Source organism: Epinephelus moara, chromosome 18 (genome assembly GCF_006386435.1).
Source record: "Epinephelus moara isolate mb chromosome 18, YSFRI_EMoa_1.0, whole genome shotgun sequence".
Lineage (NCBI taxonomy): Eukaryota > Metazoa > Chordata > Actinopteri > Perciformes > Serranidae > Epinephelus > Epinephelus moara.
In genome coordinates this window covers 8802115-8822039 of record NC_065523.1, presented here as the reverse complement: position 1 = coordinate 8822039, position 19925 = coordinate 8802115, and the positions used below count along the sequence as shown (strand labels likewise).

The 19925-nt window shown below is 40.1% G+C and overlaps 1 protein-coding gene across 1 annotated transcript; it reads left to right on the top strand.

Moving 5' to 3' along the window:
• Positions 1–2994: 2994 nt before the first annotated feature.
• Positions 2995–10644, top strand: LOC126405993 (nucleoside diphosphate kinase B-like). Its single transcript, XM_050070075.1, has 5 exons — positions 2995–3053; positions 6592–6724; positions 8371–8472; positions 10092–10204; positions 10352–10644. The coding sequence occupies exons 2-5, from the start codon at positions 6608–6610 to the stop codon at positions 10467–10469; spliced, it is 450 nt and encodes a 149-aa protein (XP_049926032.1). The 5' UTR covers positions 2995–3053; positions 6592–6607; the 3' UTR covers positions 10470–10644.
• Positions 10645–19925: the final 9281 nt, after the last annotated feature.

Below are 19925 nucleotides of genomic sequence, written 5' to 3'. Positions count from 1 at the left end.
GACAGACGGTAATGACAGTAGCTTACAACAACATTAATTAAAGTAATAATATTATAATTCTAATTATGGCTATTGTGGTACAATATGTTGAAAGTATATATTAATATCTGATAGTATACATGTGTGACAATAATCATATGTTTATAATAACAGTAGAAGTATGACTGTATGATGTTGTGAAAGTACATGTTGTGCAGTAAAATATCGCTTTAGTCTGATATCTGATTCTATGTGATATTATTAGATAGCAAATACTGAATCATCAATGTTAGAGCAGCATGTTACTGTTGTAGCTGCTCCAGGTGGAGCGAGTTTGAATTACTTTATATACAGCTAGCTAGTTTAGTCCAGTGGGTCCCGTAGGGGTCGGGTTGCCAGATAAATCTGAGGGGTCCTAAGATGATCAATGGAAGAGAAAAGGAGAAGAAGGACAAACTAAGTTCTGATACCCTTGTGAAATATTTTTCATGAAATATTTTTATAATTTTACCTCTTTGGGCCTTCATTATTTAAATTAAATTGAATTTCCATTTTAGTGGAAACGTATAGACTCCAAAACATGACAAAATTCCCAACTAGAGTCTGCTTTAATCTTTTGTGTTGTATTTAAAACTTATCATGCATTTTTTTTCCATAAAGGTATATAACTGCAAAGTAAGAAAATCAAAAAATACAGGCAGAGGGCAGAGCCTCTGCAGACAACTACACCACCACACACTCCCTGTGGATCATAAGTGATGTTTGTGAGGGATTACTTCTGTATGAGTCTACACATTGTTTATTAGGAAAAGGTGCCCAGTATACCTGTAATCTGTAAACTAACTAAAGCTGTCACATAAATGTAGTGCAGTGTAAAGTATAGTGTTTGCCTCTGGGATGTGGTCGAGCAGATGTATAAGTAGAACAAAATGGTATTACTCGTGTATGTGTTGGCTTAGACTCAGTCATGCCAGCACAGTTTGAACTCGACCACCTGCTGCTTCCCTCTCTTACTCAGATATCAGGTGCCCACGTCTCCTGCTATATCAGTCTGTTCCATAGATGATGGACAGTATGTCAGCTCCCTGTCAAGATTGCCCCTTGGTGGCCAACCCCGCCCCCTCTATGTTGGCAGATGAGACATGGGCCACACTAAAAAATGAAATGAAAGACACGTCATATTTTTTTTTTCCCCCAAGGATGATTTCTGTCATTTTAGACAATTCTTATAACTCTACTGTATGTTCAAGGTTTTGTTTTAGTGATAAGTTTGAATTAAATTATTTATTGGATGCTGTAGAAAGGGGGTTTGACATCATGATTGACAGCTGTGTGTGCCAATCTGTGTGCTCCCGATCAATGGCGATGCTTGCAGTTGCACAAGATGACAGCTCCCGTATCTGGGACATTTTGTCTTCATTTTTATGAAGTGGGAGGAAGTGGAGCTGCATTGTCCATTTTTCTATACAGTCACTGATCTGTTCATGTATCACAGAGACACTATGATGGACATCAAACTCTCCTGCTTCAAAAGTCAAAATGATGATGTCTCATAATGTTGATTTACACTTAACCTATCATGTCTAACTTTATTTTTTCTTTGCAAGACCTCGCACAAATTTAAAAAATTGAATTTTTGAAAAAATGTGGTGTTCCAAATGATCTTTTTGGTGAGCGTCTTTGAAAACAATTATAACACATGGGGCATACCCACAGGTACCCCTGATATACAGTGTATTTTCCATTTTTCAATTGCAGAAGTGGCAACTTCTTTTTTCATTTTATTCTGGGCATTGCCTTGGTGATGGCCCAGGATATGGGTTGCTTTCTTCTGTAACAGTTAGGGCTTTTTTAACAGTATGTACTAGTCAAGCAGCAACCTCATGTGAAAAATGAGGTGTTGCAGAAGTGCCAAAAAGTGCAGTTCCTTGAATGTCCACTTGAGGCTGGCTCCAGAAGCCAGTCAATCCCCATAGACCACCATGTTAAAATGCCCAACTGTACAGCAGAAATAAACATGTTTACAGACTGGTACAAAAACTGTTTCGGTCTTAATAGCTATTTTCCCTGTACATGACAACGGTACATAGGGGTGAATTTTTATATAGTTCACTTGTTTACATTTTATTAAGGCTTAGAGTTATGCATAATTATATTCCTCCAAAGCTTCACCCTCTTGTCCAAATATGGTTACTTCTGGCTCCAAAAATACAAGATGGCCACAGCCAAAATGCCAAACTTGAGGCTTCAAAAGGCGAGTCCCCAAATCAATGGGTGATGGTAGCTATATACATTAATTTATGCAGCCTGCAGGTGCAGGATTGCCTCAAGCCTCTTTCAGGTATCGTATCAGTGATGTGTGTGTGCATGAGTGTCAACATCAGCCATCTTTGTGTATAGGTGTTTATGTGATAGAAATGGAAATTAAAATAACTGGATGAAAATGAAACACATGGCTTAATGTAGGATCAGGATTTTGGCGTAAACTGGTAATGCATTTTTTTCTCCTTCGAAATCTTGGGCCAATTTTGGCACCTCAGTTACAGTTTTCCAAGGGTGTTTTGAGATTTTTTCCTCACCACCTGCTAATTTCTGACACTGCACAAATGCCCCCACTTTTCATAGATGTTCAGTCTTCACACATATTCCTCACTTCACATAAATATCTGCACTTACACAAATGTCCTCATTTTACACAAATGTTTCCCGAAACTATCCTCACTTTCGCAAACGTCCTCACATTACTTCTTAAATGTTCATTTTCAAAAAGTGAAAAAGGACATTTTTACATACTTAATGTAGTAAATGTCTCATCTTTTATTATATGTATCAGCTCTGCAGTGTTACACTCTTGAGATCTAAAACTGTCCTCACAAAGATAGACGCACACCTACACCCACCCATCCACACACACACACATACACACACAAACACAAACATAAACTGTGTGTTGAACAGATCTGTCAACCAGCAACAGCGGAGATTTAGCCCACCCCCCCCCCCCCCAGCACACAAACGNGGTGATCGCATCCCCGCTGCTCGTCTTCACAAGTTCTCCTCAACCCGCAACCAAGGTAGATATCAACACACACATCAGAATGCACACATTGTCTTTTTCTATAGCTTTGTATTTTAAATACTGACTATAAAACTACCCAAAATAATGTTAAATCCCCATAAAATCTGCTCCAAACAGCTCTCTGTTTATGCATAATGTATGTACATATGCTGCATGTTGGACAGCTGCACACATCATTTAGATTCTCATTTGACTGAAGTATAAAGTAGTATAGTAATCATACCAGTGTAAAAGCACTGACTTTTGACAGTCAGTGTTGTAAGTTATGTACATGTGCAGCACATGTGCGACTGCAGTGGTGACATACTGGACAGCTGCAGACAGCCGGTAGCGTGTGTTCAGGGGATCATTTTGTGTTTGCATTCAAACAGCATAAGATTGAGATTATTTGGGCTCAAATTAGAGTCAATAACATTTTGATCTCCTTTGAAGTACTGTTCAGAAATAACTGAAAAACCTGTGGTTGTATATCAGCCTTTGTAAACCTGTGAAAAGGTTCTGTGGGAGGAAATTCAAATTCAGACTATGTAGAAACAGTGGGTGCTTTCTCAACATCCGAGTGCAGACTTAAAACCAAAGAGTCCCTGAAGTAAAACATGAATGCATGCCTCCTACACAAACTTGAATTGAGTTTTCTTCAAGTTTCCAAAGAAGGATTACACTGCTAAAGGCTTTGGAGTATGTATATGGGATTATTTAACAAGAGTAAATATGATAATTATATTAATAATATTTACTCTTATTTGGCGCCATCCAGATCACTCAAATGACAAATAACATATTTCCTCTAGTCCTTTCTCTCTCTGTGCTGTCACTTTTGATTTTGAGAATTTTGTCTCTAAGAATTATTTCTACCAAAGAAGTAGTTCTTATGAAAACTGCCAAATCTAGGAATAAAAACATTTTCTAAGTGAATTTAAACACAGTAACTGATTCAGAAACTGTTGGCTCTGATATGCATGAGCACCATGTGCTTCCAAACAGCTGTTATCTGCAGACCTGCCCCCCCCCCCCCCCCCCCTGTTAGTAAAGTCCTGATTGGTCACTGTAATTTGACGTCTCTCATTGCTGTTTCTATGTGACTCTATCAGCTGATAAATCAATTTCTAGGAAACAAACAGTCATTAAAATTACATATTTTCAAGATGGCATATTTTGTTCTTGATCAGTAAGTGTTTTTCCTATAGTCCCCAATTTTTGGAGCAGAGGTCAGAGGTCATAAATGTTTTGGTCAAGGACACTTCAACAGGAAGTTGTTCCTTCTAAATTTTCACCCCAAAACTACAAATTTCTCATTAGTTTTTCATAGTTTGATGTGAAACTTCAACACTCACAGGAACATTTTCTCTGATTTTTTTTACCCTCTAAAACTTAAAAACCTTGTTTGCACTGCAGCTTAAAGCAGTGACTCTACAAAAAATTTATGAAAATGAAGAAAATATCTTCAAGAATTTGACAATGCAATACATGCAAATAAGTGCTGCAAATAGAAAATAACCAAAATGAGTACAAAAACTCAAAGTTTCCTATCAGTCAGTGTTGCTGTAAAGTTAGCTAAACAATTTATTTATAACTTTCTGACTGCATGATATAGAGGTTACAGCAAATATTTGCTAGCATTAGCATCATGTAAATGAACTGCCAAATTGAAATTAACGGAAGAAATACACACAATTAACAACTTTAGTGTGTTTCAGTTCTCTTTTGTTTATGTCTTAATGGAATGTTTGTGTTGTCAAATATTCAAGTCGATTCTATGTATACATTGCAAAGTCACACATTTAAAACATACAACACTCTCAATCGTTATACCTTTAGTTAGCATGAAGGAATATGGAATTATTTCCTAAATTTACATTGTTGGTTCATCTCCTGAGGAGCATGAATATGCTCAGTAAATTTAAGGAATATCTGCTGCTTGGATGTAGAAGTTTCTTGAAGAAATTTTGGCCTGATGGTGGCCCTGAAGGAAGGAAGGAAAAGGAGCATCACCAAATTTATTAGGGCTTATCCTCTGAGAACAATGAATATCCACAGAGATTTTCATGGAAGCCTTGTCAGTATCTGTGGAGATACAATACCAGATTTAACTGTTCAACCGTCCAACAACATGCTGCTCACAGGACAAAAACAGCCACAGTGACTCAGTTTGATAAATCAGCAGAACATAACCCTGATATGTCGCCCTGAATCCTAATTATACTCTCAGAAACTTCACCCCGAAGTTTAGAGAGTATCCTTTAGGCTTTTTCCGCTCTCACAGCCGGAATTCCTGCCAGAGCCACCTGCTTTCAGTAGATATCAGCTTCACATGAGCAGATACCAACAGGCAGTAAAATTAGAAAGCAGCCGAAGCTCTGTCCAACATCATGAGGAGGTGTCAACTTTCAGGAGAAGGTTTCCAGGCTGAGAGAAGAAAATGTCGTCCAAGAATTCAAGAGGCAGTTTTAGTTTCACATTCAGCAGAAGTTTCCTAATGAGAAGCGATTTGATATTATCTTAATACAAGAAACGCATGATGGAGTGACGATACTGAGCGTCAGTCACCGGAGGGAGAAAAAGTGTAGAATAGCCCTTTAAGACCTTGTAAGAGGAGAAGATCAGATCCTCCCTCATGATCCCTCTCAGATCTTGTCTTGAACTTCCTTTTCTTTGTTGGACCCAAAGAAATTTAAATCTTTAAATATCCAAATCATTTCTGCTTCTGGACCAAACCTTGATCAGGATCAAATTGAACCATGGTTTGGTTTGTTTCTAGTGTGGAAACATATTTCTTGGATGGTTTGGACCAATTACAGAAAGCTCTGACAGGCTATTGTCAGAATCAAAGGAAAAACAACAAAACAAGTTGAGTCCATGGGAAGAGGAGACTAAATGTTTAACTGTTGTGTTTGGTTGGATGACTTTATCAAGACTCAGTTGGCAAAAAAAAATCACATTTTTTTTACACTTTTCAGTGACTTTCAGAGAGGATGAGAGAGAAAGGATACGAGAACACTTAAAAAAACGCAAACTTTGGTTCAGACTTTCAGGTGTGAAGGGACCTAATTTAATTTCACATTGTTCTTCAGAGGGGACTTTTAGTTCTTAGTTTAGTACTTTCCGTTTAATGGCTCCTGGACACTTTTTGGTTAAAAGGGGATTTTTTTTTCTATTCCCCATAACTTAAATGATGCTGCAGAACAGTGGTTAGCCTGTGCACAATGTCTTGTAATATCATTATCCATGTTTTGTGTTCAGATATTTGAATCTTTATGGCTCTTTCAGTGTGTCCAACATGAACCAGGCCCCTACATTTGTGCTGCTGCAGTTTATTAAAGGTTTTGTGTGTTTTTTCTTTGGATTTAAAAAGTGGAAAAAGCCTGTAGGTTGATCTGCTGATTTGGTTTTCGTTTCATCTCTGCTGTGATTCCCTTTCCCCCTCATTTGAACTTAATTACATGTATGTCCTGCTCCTCTAACATTATTCATTATCTGAGTTCAATGTTTCATTCTATTTTTGTTTGTCGTTCTTCTTTGTTGGTGTTTTCCAGCCTTTTATCAGTAAAAATGGAGCGTACCTTCATTGCTGTGAAGCCCGATGGCGTCCAGAGAGGACTCTGCGGCGAGATCATTAAGCGTTTCGAGCACAGAGGCTTCAGGCTGGTGGCTGCCAAATTCATTCAGGTAACCATAACAATGGCAGGACCATGTTTTTAACTTTTTTTTTGTAGAGATACTGGCTGATCATGATGTCAGCATTCTGTTTTAGTAAAGTAAGTTAAAGTTAAAAGTACCTGAATGTACGTGAACTTTTGCCCGCTTCATATTGCATACTGATAAAGCTAATTTTGACCACCTCAAGCAGCTCTTTGAAATGAGGATCAGATGGTGTCCTCATTTTCAAGGTCTAAGAAGTGGTCCTCACAAAGATAGAAGAACAGGAACGTGCACTCACGCACAGGGTTTAGATGACAGCTGTTGAGTTGTTGAATGTTGCAGCTATACTGAAAGACTCACACTTGTATCACTATCACACACTCAGCGTAGTTATTCACAGCTGTTGTGTGTGTGGTGGTGCTGATGGTGTTAATCCCACAGTGTTCTCCACTGTCTGTGTGGATTAATAATCTACGTGCTTGAGGATGAACTTGAATTGAGGTTTAGGATAATTAGTTTATATAAAGTGGGTTTGAAACAAATTTTCAAAAAAGAAATAAAAGAGTATAGGACAAAATTATACAATATAATCCAGGTTTAATCACATAAACATGTTGCAGGTATAAATATGTTTCAGATATAACAGGCAGACTGTTGTTTTAAGAGGCTAAATAGAGAATGTGAAGGTACGTCACACCATGTGGAATGAGGGCGTCATCTTGTACATGCTTTGTTATCTCTGTTACCAAAGGGTATGCACTCGTCTCGTCCAAAAATGAGATAGTGTAAAATGTCAGAGTCTGTAAGTGGAGTTAGTGCATCAGGGTCTGTTATCTAGCCTTGGGCTACCAAGTCATATGGATTTATATTGTTTATCATAAATACTTGCTTGACCACCATAACATGCACAATAACACAACATGCTCCTCACAAGATGGCGCCCACATCAAAAAAAAAAAAAATTCTCTCACTCTCTATTGTCAAATTGATTTTAAGATGATATAACCAGATTTCTTTTACTTTCTGAAAGAAAATTGATGTAAATATTTTGCACAATATTTTTTGGCTAGAATACCACCCAAGACAAATTTTTTGGCAAAAAAGTTTTGATCCAGTAACTCAAAAGTAATATAAAAAATAACACTGGGTCAATTTATAACCCAATAATTTGTTGTGTGTGTGAATATGAGAAAATGTGTAAATAGTGGAATTTTTTTTGTTAAAACACTACTTCTTAAAGTTAACGATGAACCTTGAAACTGCATTATTCTATGTTTTTAGCACATTTATTGGCAGTCTTAAACTCACTCAAATATGTATCATTAAATATCATAACAGCTGCGTTATCAGTCATTTCTTAACTGTTTTTACAATAGTTATTAACCCTTCACAGTAAAAGTTATCATGCATTAATAACACTTTAAAATGCCATAACCATTTATGAAGTGGTTATACTAAAGTAAAGCTGAAAGTGTTAAGCAATTCATTTTTGTAAAACTTTAATCTGAAAAGTAGCTAAAAGATAAATGTAGTGCAGTAAAAAGTACAATATTTAGTATAGAAGCATAAGTTGGAAACTCCTGCAAATTTGTATTTCAGTAAATGTACTTTGTTACTTTGCACAGCTGAGAATATGTATTAATATTTTGTATTTTGTGTGTGTTTTTTTTCAGGCCTCTGAGGACTTCATGAAGCAGCACTACCTGGACCTGAAGGACATGCCTTTCTATGGTGGACTTTGCAAGTACATGTCCTCCGGACCCATCCTCGCCATGGTAACGCAAGCACACGCACACGTACACGCACATGCACATGCACACACACACACAGTCACCCTGTATATCTCTGGCACTCTTGTCAGTCGCATATCTTTCTCTTTTTATATCTCCCACTTCACACCCTCTTTGTTTCCAAGGTCTCTCTCTCCTTTTATGGAGCAGACCGTCTTTAACACAGTCAGCAGGTGTCATCACACTGAGAGGTCCTGACCTCTAAGGGCTGGGACACATGCCGATTCTTAAACAGCCTGGAAAACCCAAGGTTGGATGTGGGGTGCTACTCTGTGCCAATTTTCAAGGGCGCGGAGGCAGTTTAAGTCTGAAATTGCTAAGCAACCATAGCCGGCACCGTATCATAACGAACTTACCAGAAATCCCACGTTCAGAGTTTATCTTCCAGGAGTTGTGTTTAAGTGTGTATCAGGACTAAACGGCTGTCTGTGGGACAGATGTAAAGCTCTGAGTAGCTCTGCACTAAAATGATCAACTTCTTCTCCATATTTATTATGGACTGATACTTATGGAGGAAATGGAAATGGAAGATCTGTTTTGGCACAAATACAAAGACAGCCCTTAAGTCTTAGATCTGTTATTTTACTAATAAAATTATGTTAATAAAAACAGTTCCACAGGAATTATTTTGTTTTAAATGTGTTTTTGTTTATTTGTTTGTTTGTTTTTTGTTGTTGTTTCATCAGGAAGCTAAAGTGTTATTGGGGGAAATGTCATTATGAAGTGAAGACTTGAAATCAAAACATATTTTAAATAATTTGATTATACTGTAGTCGCAACGTATTTCATATTGTAACATTTAATTACAAAAAAAAAGACTGGAATATTTAGCAAAAAAAAAGATTATTTTAAGAGTTAATCATAAATAGTGTGTTTCATTAACATATATATTAAATACAAAACAACCCCATCCTCCTTTCTATACGCTTTAGAGTATCCTTTACATTAACTCTACATCTCTGTGAATATACAAATTAAACAAAAAAGGTACATCATGTTAATAGGTCTATTTTTTTTAACTTTTGACAAAAACTTTCATTATTTCATACAGTAAGATGCAATACACTGTGTTTCACAAAATGTGAAAAACAAAAATAAAAATGATGCAAGAAAAAGAAACATTAAAAACACAGGAGGATCTTTTTTTTATGAATATAATGAATAGATGAGTTTAAAGTGGTAGTAAAAGTGAAATGAGGTCCTCTCTTCTGGCTTGTTCCCCAAATAACCAAAATCTCTGTTTGAGATATAAAGTTCTGTGTCAATGGCGTAGCGATGGATAATAGAGGCCACGTTTGTGAATAATAGAACTTAATGACAGCATGAACTGACAGAAAATGATGTACCTTTATGCCAAAGTATGCTAACTACGTCCTGAACACAGACATGAGATAGATGTCCATCTGAACACTTCATTCTTAGACAGTAGAGAAGAGGATTTCACAAAAATGATTTTTTTTTCTTAAAACCTTTAATTCTTTGTTCCACATGACAAAATCTAATAACTCCTAAAATGCTCCTGTCTTCAACGTTCAGTCTCATTATCATATAAGCAATATACCTCCTTGACCAAACAGATGACAGATGTGTTGATGTGTTTGCAGGTGTGGGAGGGTCAGAGCATTGTGAAGCTGGTCAGGATGATGCTGGGTGAGACCAACCCCGCTGATTCCAAGCCTGGCAGCATCCGTGGAGACCTGTGCATCAACATCGGCAGGTGAGTATACAAAAACAAACCCCCATAAATACATGACACACTGTACCAATAATACATGCACTTCATGTCAGGTTCAGGGGTCACACAAAATCATCACTGACACCATCCCTCCATGATTCCATTGACCGTTCTCCCCTGTTTTCTCAGGAACATCATCCACGGCAGCGACACCCTGGAGAATGCCAAGCGTGAGGTCGAACTGTGGTTCAAGGCTGAGGAGTTCGTCAGCTACACCCCCTGCACCCAGGCCTTCCTGTATGAGTAAACTGGCCAATCATCAACCAGTAATCTACACCCAACTGGACCCCACCCACCCCACTGACCCCATCCCTGTCACACCTGTTCTCCCTGTCCTTCCTGCAGTTGATCTTCTAACTTGGTCTTCACCTAAAAGTCCAAAGCATGTAGCACTTACCAATAAAGTCTCATGTTAACAACAACTGTTTCCTGTGTCTGTTAAAAGCAGAAAATCATTTTTTCATATTCTGTTATTAACCAAGCTAAGAGTCTACAGCAATGCTAGCAGCTCTGTGAGTTCAAACACAGTCTGTTCTGTGACCTTTTGTCATTGTAAAGTGTGTCATAAAAAATATCATATGAAAAGTCATAGTATAGTATGTTATAAAAAAGTCATAGTATAGTAGGTCACAAAAAGCCATGAATATTAAAAGTCATAAAAACTATAGTACATCATAAAAAATATCATGTCATAATTTCACTTAAAAAAGTCATACTGTATCATAAAAATGTAATATCAAAATGGTATAGTATGTCATAAAAAAGGTCATAAACATCAGTATCGTGTAGAATGTCAAAAAAAGTCAGTATAGTGGATCATAAAAATGTCACATAAAAAGTCATAGTATAGTATGTCATAACTTGTAAAGTATAATGTTGTTTTACAGGTATATCAGTATCGATAAAAATGGTATCTGACACAAGGTGATAGATAACCTTTTCTTTTTACAGAATATCATGATAGATGATTGAGAAAATGGAAATGGAGCCTTTACAAATTTTAACCAGCAAGAAATGATTCCAATAAAAGGATACAGAAATACAATCACTATAATGTCATGTAGCACAGAAAACATAACCTGGAAATCCAGATGCCCCGCCCCTAGCAAATTTGAATTTGCACTGCACAGGGATCTGGCCCCGACAAGTAGAGCCCGCTGAATCGCCAATCGGACCAATCAGATCAGTCTATCTGACAGTATAACATGCCATAAAAAACATAATATGGTATGCCATAAAAAAGTCATAGTATAGTATGCCATAAATATGTAAGAAAATTGGTAGTTTAATATAGTATAATATGCCATAAAAAATGTCATAGTAGGCCATAGTACGTCATAAAAATGTCATTATGGTATGTGATTAAAAAGTTAAAGTATAGATTTCACAAAAAAGTCATAGTATAGTATATCATAAAAATACCATAGTGTAGTGTGTTGTCATAGTAAAGCATGATAAAAAGTATAGATGTCACAAAAAGTCATACAGTAGTAAAAGTCTTACTGTGCGTTCACACCAAACGCGATGGACACAATGAACGCCACAAGTTTCCATTCAAAATCAATGTAAATGACGCGATGACACGCGATGACGCTTCGGGCGACGCGTTTCAGGCGATAAGAGCGACGCAATGAAGCGATGACGCGATGACGCGATGATGCGTCCATCGCCTCATTGCGTGTGTCGCTTGAAGTTGAAAAATTTGAACTTTTCAAGCGACATCGCGTGACGCTGTGCCGCGACATCCAATCAGCGTTGATATCCAGGGCCAACAGGTCCTCAAACTGGGCCAGCGTCAGCCTGAAGTACCGCTGGAAACGACCGTCATCCAGACGCAGCTCTTGCAGGAGGTGATGATATTCACCCAGCTGTGTGCGTTTCTGGAGGATATTGTGAACCCAGACATGGCGGCGTTTGGGTCTCCGATCCAAATCAGATGTCCACAACAGATAAAGAGCAGCTACGGTAGTTAACTCAGCCATGATTGACGAGAAAATAGCGGGAGGTGAAGAAAATTGCGGGAGGAGGGTTGCGTCATCGCGATTGAAGCGATGAAGCGATGATCAAAAAGGTGACATTTGTGATCAAGCGACGCGATACTCGATGGTCAAAAAGAGAGAGCTTGTCGAAGCGAAATTCTGAATATTAAAATATTCATTAGTATATTAAAATACACTAATGCTAATTTAGAAGAATATTGTGTCCAGTTTCGATCCATCTGTTGCACCAGAAGTGCCTCGCTCCCCTCAATTTTCCTCGTTCTGCAAATGAACAAAGTTGAATGTTTCAGCAAAACTACCAAAACAGAGTGCAGTTCATCCTACCATTTTCCACAATTTCTTTTTTTATACCAGCAACAAGGTACTTGCTCACTCTGGAATCGATGTAAAATGCGGAATGTTTATGGAATGTTTGTGTTGTTTGGCATGAAAATGACAACCTTAAAAATAACCAGATGATGCCGATTTTTTAATAAGCTAAACCTGTCCCTCAGCAGGCTAGCCTCTAATAACCTAAGATACAGAGCAGAGCAGAGAGAGTTTGTTTTTTTGGTTGACAGGTGTTTCAGTGTGCATTAGTGATTAGCTGGGATTCCAATACATTACTGATAGGATCTCAAAGTCAGACAGGTTGCTAGTGGCAAACCTCAAATTAGCACAAGCCCTAACCAAACATTGATGCCAACATTGGAAGAGGGGTAGACTAAGATGTATTACTGTGCAAGTCTGGAGTAAACTAGCAAAATACACGATGTAACTTAAAGAACAGTCGATAAATGTTTTCGTTGTAGATGCTACAGCCATCCGAGCCGTCATCCAGCTAGCCATACAAGCTACGTAGTGCTAGCTAGAGGCAGATCTTACACAGGTTAACTACAACTGAAACGTAATGATCTCACACAATAAATTGCATACAACTTAAAATCATATGGTTTCATACAAATGACGTGACTAGATCATATAACTTAACAAACCAAAAAAAAACCTTATCTCAGAATTGTTAGCTCCCTATGATCTTTGATCCAGCAGCACATCATCCAAATGAAAACAAGTGGTTTACGCTTGCACGCAGCACTGTCATCTGCTCATTTTGTTTGTGTTAGTGGAATTATTAATCAGACTCTTCTACATCCACACCATAAAACGTCATAGTATAATAACATATGTCAAAAAAGTTATAGTAGGGGCCAGGCGCGCCGGATTCATTTCAGAAGTGGGGGGGCCATAAAGGACTGTGCGTCTGGGGCTTGTCACCGTGTGGGCGTGGCTACCTATGTCCAGTTAATTAACGCCTAATTAATCTTCCCCTCAGACTTTGCTGAAGTAAATTTCCCTTCGCTCACTGGCAAAGCAAAAGCTGCGGAGCACTTTTCGGAGGTCCAGGCCATCGGTCAGGTGTTTGTGGATGTGGAGGAAGAGGAGGTGATTTAGGCGGTGCTCAGTCATTGTCGAGCGAAGAAAAGTTTTCAACCCACGGGGGGAGGAGAAGCTCCGCTCAGCTGTTGTGTTTGACATGCATGGGTACCGTCAAATACAGCCGGAGAAGCCTGTCGACTTCACTGAAGAGGGATTGCGTGCCTAGTCCCTGTGCGGCCAGCATGTCCGCAAGTGTGGTCATCTTCGTCACCCGACTGATGGGCCTTTCAGTGGAACTGTTGTGTGCCTGCAAAACAGCTGGAAGCATTGACAGCTGGGTGCGCAGCCGCTCCATGTCCACATCGCCTGTGTACATGTCGACCACATTTTGGGGGATGCTCCACATCGCCTGTGTACATGTCGACCACATTTTGGGGGATGCTAATGCTGCTGAATCCGGGGGGACTGTTAACTGCTGTGAGGAGTATCTCTTCCATGCTCATCAGCAGATGCAGAGTGGGCTGGTTGAACCTGCGAGTCAGCTCAGAGGTGAGCAGGTCGACTACCTGAAAGAACTGGCTCCTGTAATAGTCCTCTGGATTTTCCCACTGGTGCGGTGCGTCTCCGTTATCATAGCGGCGTGGAGGAGCGCGTCGGCGTGGGGGCAGAGCCGGTGCCTGAACCAGGTCAACATTGACCGTTTTTTGGACCTCTTCAAAGATGCTGTGGAATGCCTCGGTTGACCTGAGATTTTTGATGTGTGTCTGGAGCATCTGCACTGATGACTGAACTGTCTCTGGTGAGACGTCTGGACTGGAGCACCTGAGCCACCTCCTCCGCAGAAGAGAACAGTTTTAGAGACACTTTCAAGCCCAGAAAAACACTGAATTGTGTCATCAGTGCCTGTAGCCCTGGTGCTTTTTTGCAGGCCTCTGTGTTTCCCCCCCATCCGGATTATTTCATCCAAAGTGTCGTACACCGCTTCATAATTATCCAGCAAGGATTTTATTGCACTGGTTCTGGCTGTCCAGCGAGTGGGGCAGAGCGGTTTGAGGCCAGTGGGTGTGACAGGAGATGCGGCACTGATGGTGTTAAAGATGGCAAGTCGTTTCGGTGAGTTATTTATTACTTCATGTATGTCATGAACTAAACTGAAGGCACCACGCACAATGTTGCACTTTGAAGCAGCTCATTGAAGTATGAGGTTTAAACTGTGATTAGTGCAGTGCATTGAGAGTGCTTGTTGATTTATGTCTTTAATCTGTTTAGCCACACCTGACATTTGTCCCTGTAGAACAGATGCTCCATCGTAGGTTTGCCCTCTCATGTCACCAATTGATGTAGCATTTTTCGTGCTGAATTTCAATTTTGTTTGGAAGTGTTTTGTTTTCTTATTCACTGGTTCTTTTGACATGAAGTAGGTTACGCAGTCTATTGCAGCTACAGCAGTTCAAACAGGCAACATAACACACAGTGTAGCGATTAAATGATTTTTATTGTTTTTTTGAATTGTGTGATGTGCTCTTATTGGATTAAAAATGTAAGTACTCTCTTCTTCTCTTGTTTTATTTTTGTGTACTACAGAGCCGCGGAGGGGCCATTGAGAAAAACACCAGAGCTAGAAATGTTTGATTGCGAACCAGATAGGCCTACAATTTGGCTCGCTTTTTGATTTATTTCTATTTTTTATAACTGGGGAGTTCTTACAATACGGTGCCAGGGTTAGTGGGGATTACTGCTAGGTGCTGTTGGATAGAGCCAGACGGCTGAGAGTCTACCCGGAGCCTGCCGAGGATGCTCAAGGCTTTACCGGGCTGGTGAGGCAGTAACAGGCAGGAAGGAGTCCGTGCGCACAATTGAGTGCCTGCTGGAGGCTGTATCTTTCTCTCTATGGCCCCTCTCTGTATTTTACTTAACTTGTGAGTGGAAGTGAAGAGTAAAAGTCTTTTTTACCGTAAGTAATGTAATATAGGGACCTTTGATTCGGCTTGAAAATAATGTGGCAGGAGGGTAAAAGTGGGGGGGCCCAATTGCCCCCTGCCCCCCCCCCCCCCTCCGGCACAAGCATCCCATATACAAAGGCAATGTCCTTGGCACCTGTCATAAACTGTCCTATTCAATAAAGGCTAAAAGCCAAAAAAGTCATAGTGTACTGTGTCATAAAATAGACATATTATAGTATGCCAGAAAAAGAGTCACAAAAATGTTCATAATAGCACAGCTAATTAGCTAATGTTATCATGCTAACATGCTAAACTAGGATGATGAACATGGTAAACATACCTGCCAAACATCAGCATGTTAGCATTATGATCCTGCTTACATTAACATTTGGCTCTGAACCCTTCACATAGGGTGCGGTTACATCAGAATGAAATAAATCTGAATGAAATCATTCGGAATTAAAGTTTTTCCAGGTACATGAGAAATATTCATTCCGAATGAGGGTTTACACGGAAGATCAGTTTAATCGCCTTTATTCGGGTCTGCGCAAGGTTTGGGGCAGGGAAGGTTTCTGATTGGATAGGGGGCGGGGCGGATGTTACGTGTTTACGTTTACCATAAGAAAACACTGTAGTCCTCGCTCCAGATAACAAGATCCTTGACGACGCCATTCTTAGTGCCTTTTTCGGGCTTGTTTTGCTTATATTCTTGAAGCAGCAGTACGACAACAACCTTGCTCTGCTAATGCTTCGTCTGTTGAAGAGGAGAAGAGAGGTAGAAGGTAGAAGAAGGGAGATAGAAGACCGTGCTTTGGTGTATGGAAACCGGTGAGTGCAACGAGTCCGACCGCTCTATCTCAGCCCGTTGCTATGCGCGCTATATAAGTCATTGCGCCAAAAGGGCAAGGAAACGAGCATGCGCAGAAAGACCGGAATGAACTTAAAGAGGAATGAGCGTTTACATGCACACAAACTTCTTTCATTCAGAAAGAGAAACGCAATAAACCACCCCCTTTAATCGGATTTAATTTTCAATTGGAATGACCGTTTACATGACCACTTTTAATCGGAATGGCCTTTCATTCCGAATGAAAGTGGAATGAAACTGTCCATGTAAACGTACTGATTGACTCAAGTGATCACCATCAGGATAAAACCTCCACCTGTCCCACATTCAAGTCTATGATGGGGTGACTTTGAAATTCACTGCATTGACCCTTCACTTGCCCCACTCCTTTGTGATGGTCTGTCAAGTTGTCAGAGCAAACATGGAGCCCACATTGTCCAACTGCAATCCCTAAATAAATAATTATCTAATTTTTGGAAAAATGACAAAGCAATTTCAGAGAGAAGCAGACAGAAAGGTCTACAATATGTGTTTAAAGGAAATGTCCAGTATGTTAAACTGACAAAGCAGTAAAAACAGGTTAACAAAATAAAACTATAAGCTAAAGCCAATGGTATAGATCACAGTGTAAAAATGAAGCACGGGGCGTCGGTGGCTTAGTGGGTAGAGCAGGCGCCCCATGTACAAAGCTGTTGCCGCAGCGGCCTGGGTTCGAGCCAGGTAAGTGTTAAAGGGGGGGGGAGAGGGGGGGGATGACATGTAGCAAAGGGCCACAGGTCATCCCCCCTCTCTCTCCCCCCCTTTAACACTTACCTGTCCTGTCCGTTAAAGGCAAAATGCCCTAAAAATATATCTTTAAAAGTGAAGCACCACATCACTGGAGATCAAGCCATCTTTAAAAGTGAAGCACCACATCACTGGAGATCAAGCCAGAAGCCAAAGACATTGAAGGGAAACTTTGCTGATTTTTAACTAGCTATGTGTCAGTGCAGTGTGTGTCAATGAACGGTTTTTGGCTTCCCCTGTGTTGTCAGTGCCTGGACCCCTGACGGTGAACAGGCAGGGAGCTCCAAGGGAAGCCAAATAGCGCTCATCTGCACAAACTGCAATGACACATAGGTGTTTGAATATGGCAAAGTTTCCCTTGACTGTTCCTGTACAGCAGGGTAGGTGTTTGTTATAATGATTAAAAAACAAAGGCAGCATGTGTATTCATTCAATAGGCTTTACTGTCAGTAGGTACTTAGCCAACCCTACACTTTTCAGGGTCTGATTTTGGGTTTGGAACACAAGAAGGAAATAAAGTGGCAACTTCTGGGGTTGAAAATTAAGCCAAAGCAAAGCGGCCAAAACTGCAGTTCCTCTAATGGCCACTTAAGGCTGACTTTAGATGTGAGTCAATCCACATGGACCCCCATGTCAAAATGCCCACCTTTACAGCAGAAATATACATGTTTATTGCCAGGTACAAAAACAGCTTTGGTCTTTATAGCTAATTTCCCCTTCATGACAGCTGTACTGGGCTTGAATTTTTATATACAGTAACTCACTTGTTTATATTTTATTAGGGCTTAAAGTTACGCATATTTAAGGGGGGGGCACTTGAGTATTTGCGAGGCATTGCTGCCATCTTTAACTCAGATCAACCTCTCGCTCGTCCACAGCTCCACCCTTTTGTCCAAATCTGATCATTTCTGGCTCCAAAAAAACAAGATGGTGAAGACTATAATGCTGAACTCGAGGCTTCAAAATGGCCGTCCACAAACCAATGGGTGATGGTCAAAGTAGCTTTGCACATTACTTTATGCAGTCTATGGAAGAAATGTATATCTCCTTCTAACCTCTCCAGCAAACTAGTACCACGATTACACATGGCCCAGGCACAGCGTTTAATCATAACTTGTTAAAAATCCAATAAATCAGCCTTAAAATAAAGAAAATATGAAACGATTGCATGATGGTCAATGGAGCACAGACATGTTGTCAAACCCTGATCGAAGCTGGCCGATGCTACACTACAACCAGTCTACGTTACAGGGTACGACTTAGCAAAGCATGATATCATGTACATCAGTGGCGGCTGCTGGTCTTTCAAACAGGGGAAGCTCACTTTAAGTTTGCATCATAAAATCTGTCATATTGTAGCGAGGCAGTAACTTATAAAAGGAACATTTAATTGAAGTTGTTTTTCACCCACACTCATGCCAAAGAACCACAGCAAAACACACCTCAAAGATTTTCAGATGGGTTTACAAATGGTGAAAATGAGCTATATGGCTTATGGAAATAAGGAACTCTGGACGGCACTCTGTCAGAAGATTCCACTCGCAAATAGCCACATGGGACTGAGCTCGAAATGCTACGATGCCGGTGTGTATTTCAAAAGGGGCATCAATCACAAAGGGGTTCAGCCTTTTAGACAATTCCTCCAATCATCATGCATACACCAAGTGTCCTCTCTCGGCTGCCACAATGTATGACAGGGAGGTTGCATTTGAAAACTGGTGATAAACAGCTGACGTTTGAAGATCATAGTCATGATGTTAAACGCATCCTAGCGCATGTTTAATGCAATGTAAAATCTTATTTTAATGTAAATTCAATAGTGCATATGACCATTTCTTCTATGAAATTTTAGGGGAAGTTCAGCCTCCCTTGTTGTCTCAGAGCAATCTGATGTCTGGTGTCTGATGTACACATGCTTAAAAAAGGCTCAGTAATTTTCCAAAACGCCTCATGTATAAAGGGTGCGTATGCACAAAACATGGCGTACGTCCTTTTCAATGGTAAAGTTCAGATGTATCAAGAGTGAAATGACTGTGGAAATGTGCGGTGCCTCACGCCAACTTCATGGCTGGCGTACGCACGTTTCTACAGCTGTTGATCCTTTGGCGACACTTAGAGGTGATGCTGGGAAACTGTTATAATAAATAAATGTGAAAACAATTAGTCCTCAGAGTGATGTGCACATTACAGACACATTAACAATTAACACTGATGAACAATTAACACACCCACGTGTCTGCAATTAGATGAGTGGATATAAAAGCATGCGCAAAGTGGTGCTGAAAATACCGTTAACAACAATGGCTGCTTTAGCAATAGACACAGAGAGGATTTATTGGCACATGATGACAACTGGCTCATCAACCGCTTTAGGTTCCCGAGGGCAATCCTCCTGGAACTGTGCACAGAGCTGCGGCCGGCCTTGGAGCGCGACACAGCGAGGAGCCATGCGCTGCCTGTATCCATACAGGTGCTGACCACACTGGGGTTCCTAGCAACAGGGGCATTCCAGAGGGAGCTGGCCGACCGATCGGGACTGTGCCAGTCGACCCTGAGCCGAGCCATGCCAGCTGTGTGGGACGGAATTATCCGCATGTCAGCTAGGTATATCAAATTCCCATACAATGCAGCTGAACAGGCCAACATTAAAGCGCAATTTTCAGCGACAGCCGTTTTTCCTAATGTAATCGGAGCTATCGACTGCACACACATTGCTATAAAAGCTCCATCACAGGATGAATTTGTTTATGTCAACAGGAAGCACTTTCATT

Excerpts from the sequence above, each read along its gene's own strand:
- LOC126405993 (XM_050070075.1), top strand. The coding sequence starts at position 6,608 with ATGGAGCGTACCTTCATTGCTGTGAAGCCCGATGGCGTCCAGAGAGGA. Across the intron at positions 6,725-8,370 it reads TGGCTGCCAAATTCATTCAG|GCCTCTGAGGACTTCATGAA; the intron begins GTAACCATAACA and ends GTTTTTTTTCAG. Across the intron at positions 8,473-10,091 it reads CCGGACCCATCCTCGCCATG|GTGTGGGAGGGTCAGAGCAT; the intron begins GTAACGCAAGCA and ends ATGTGTTTGCAG.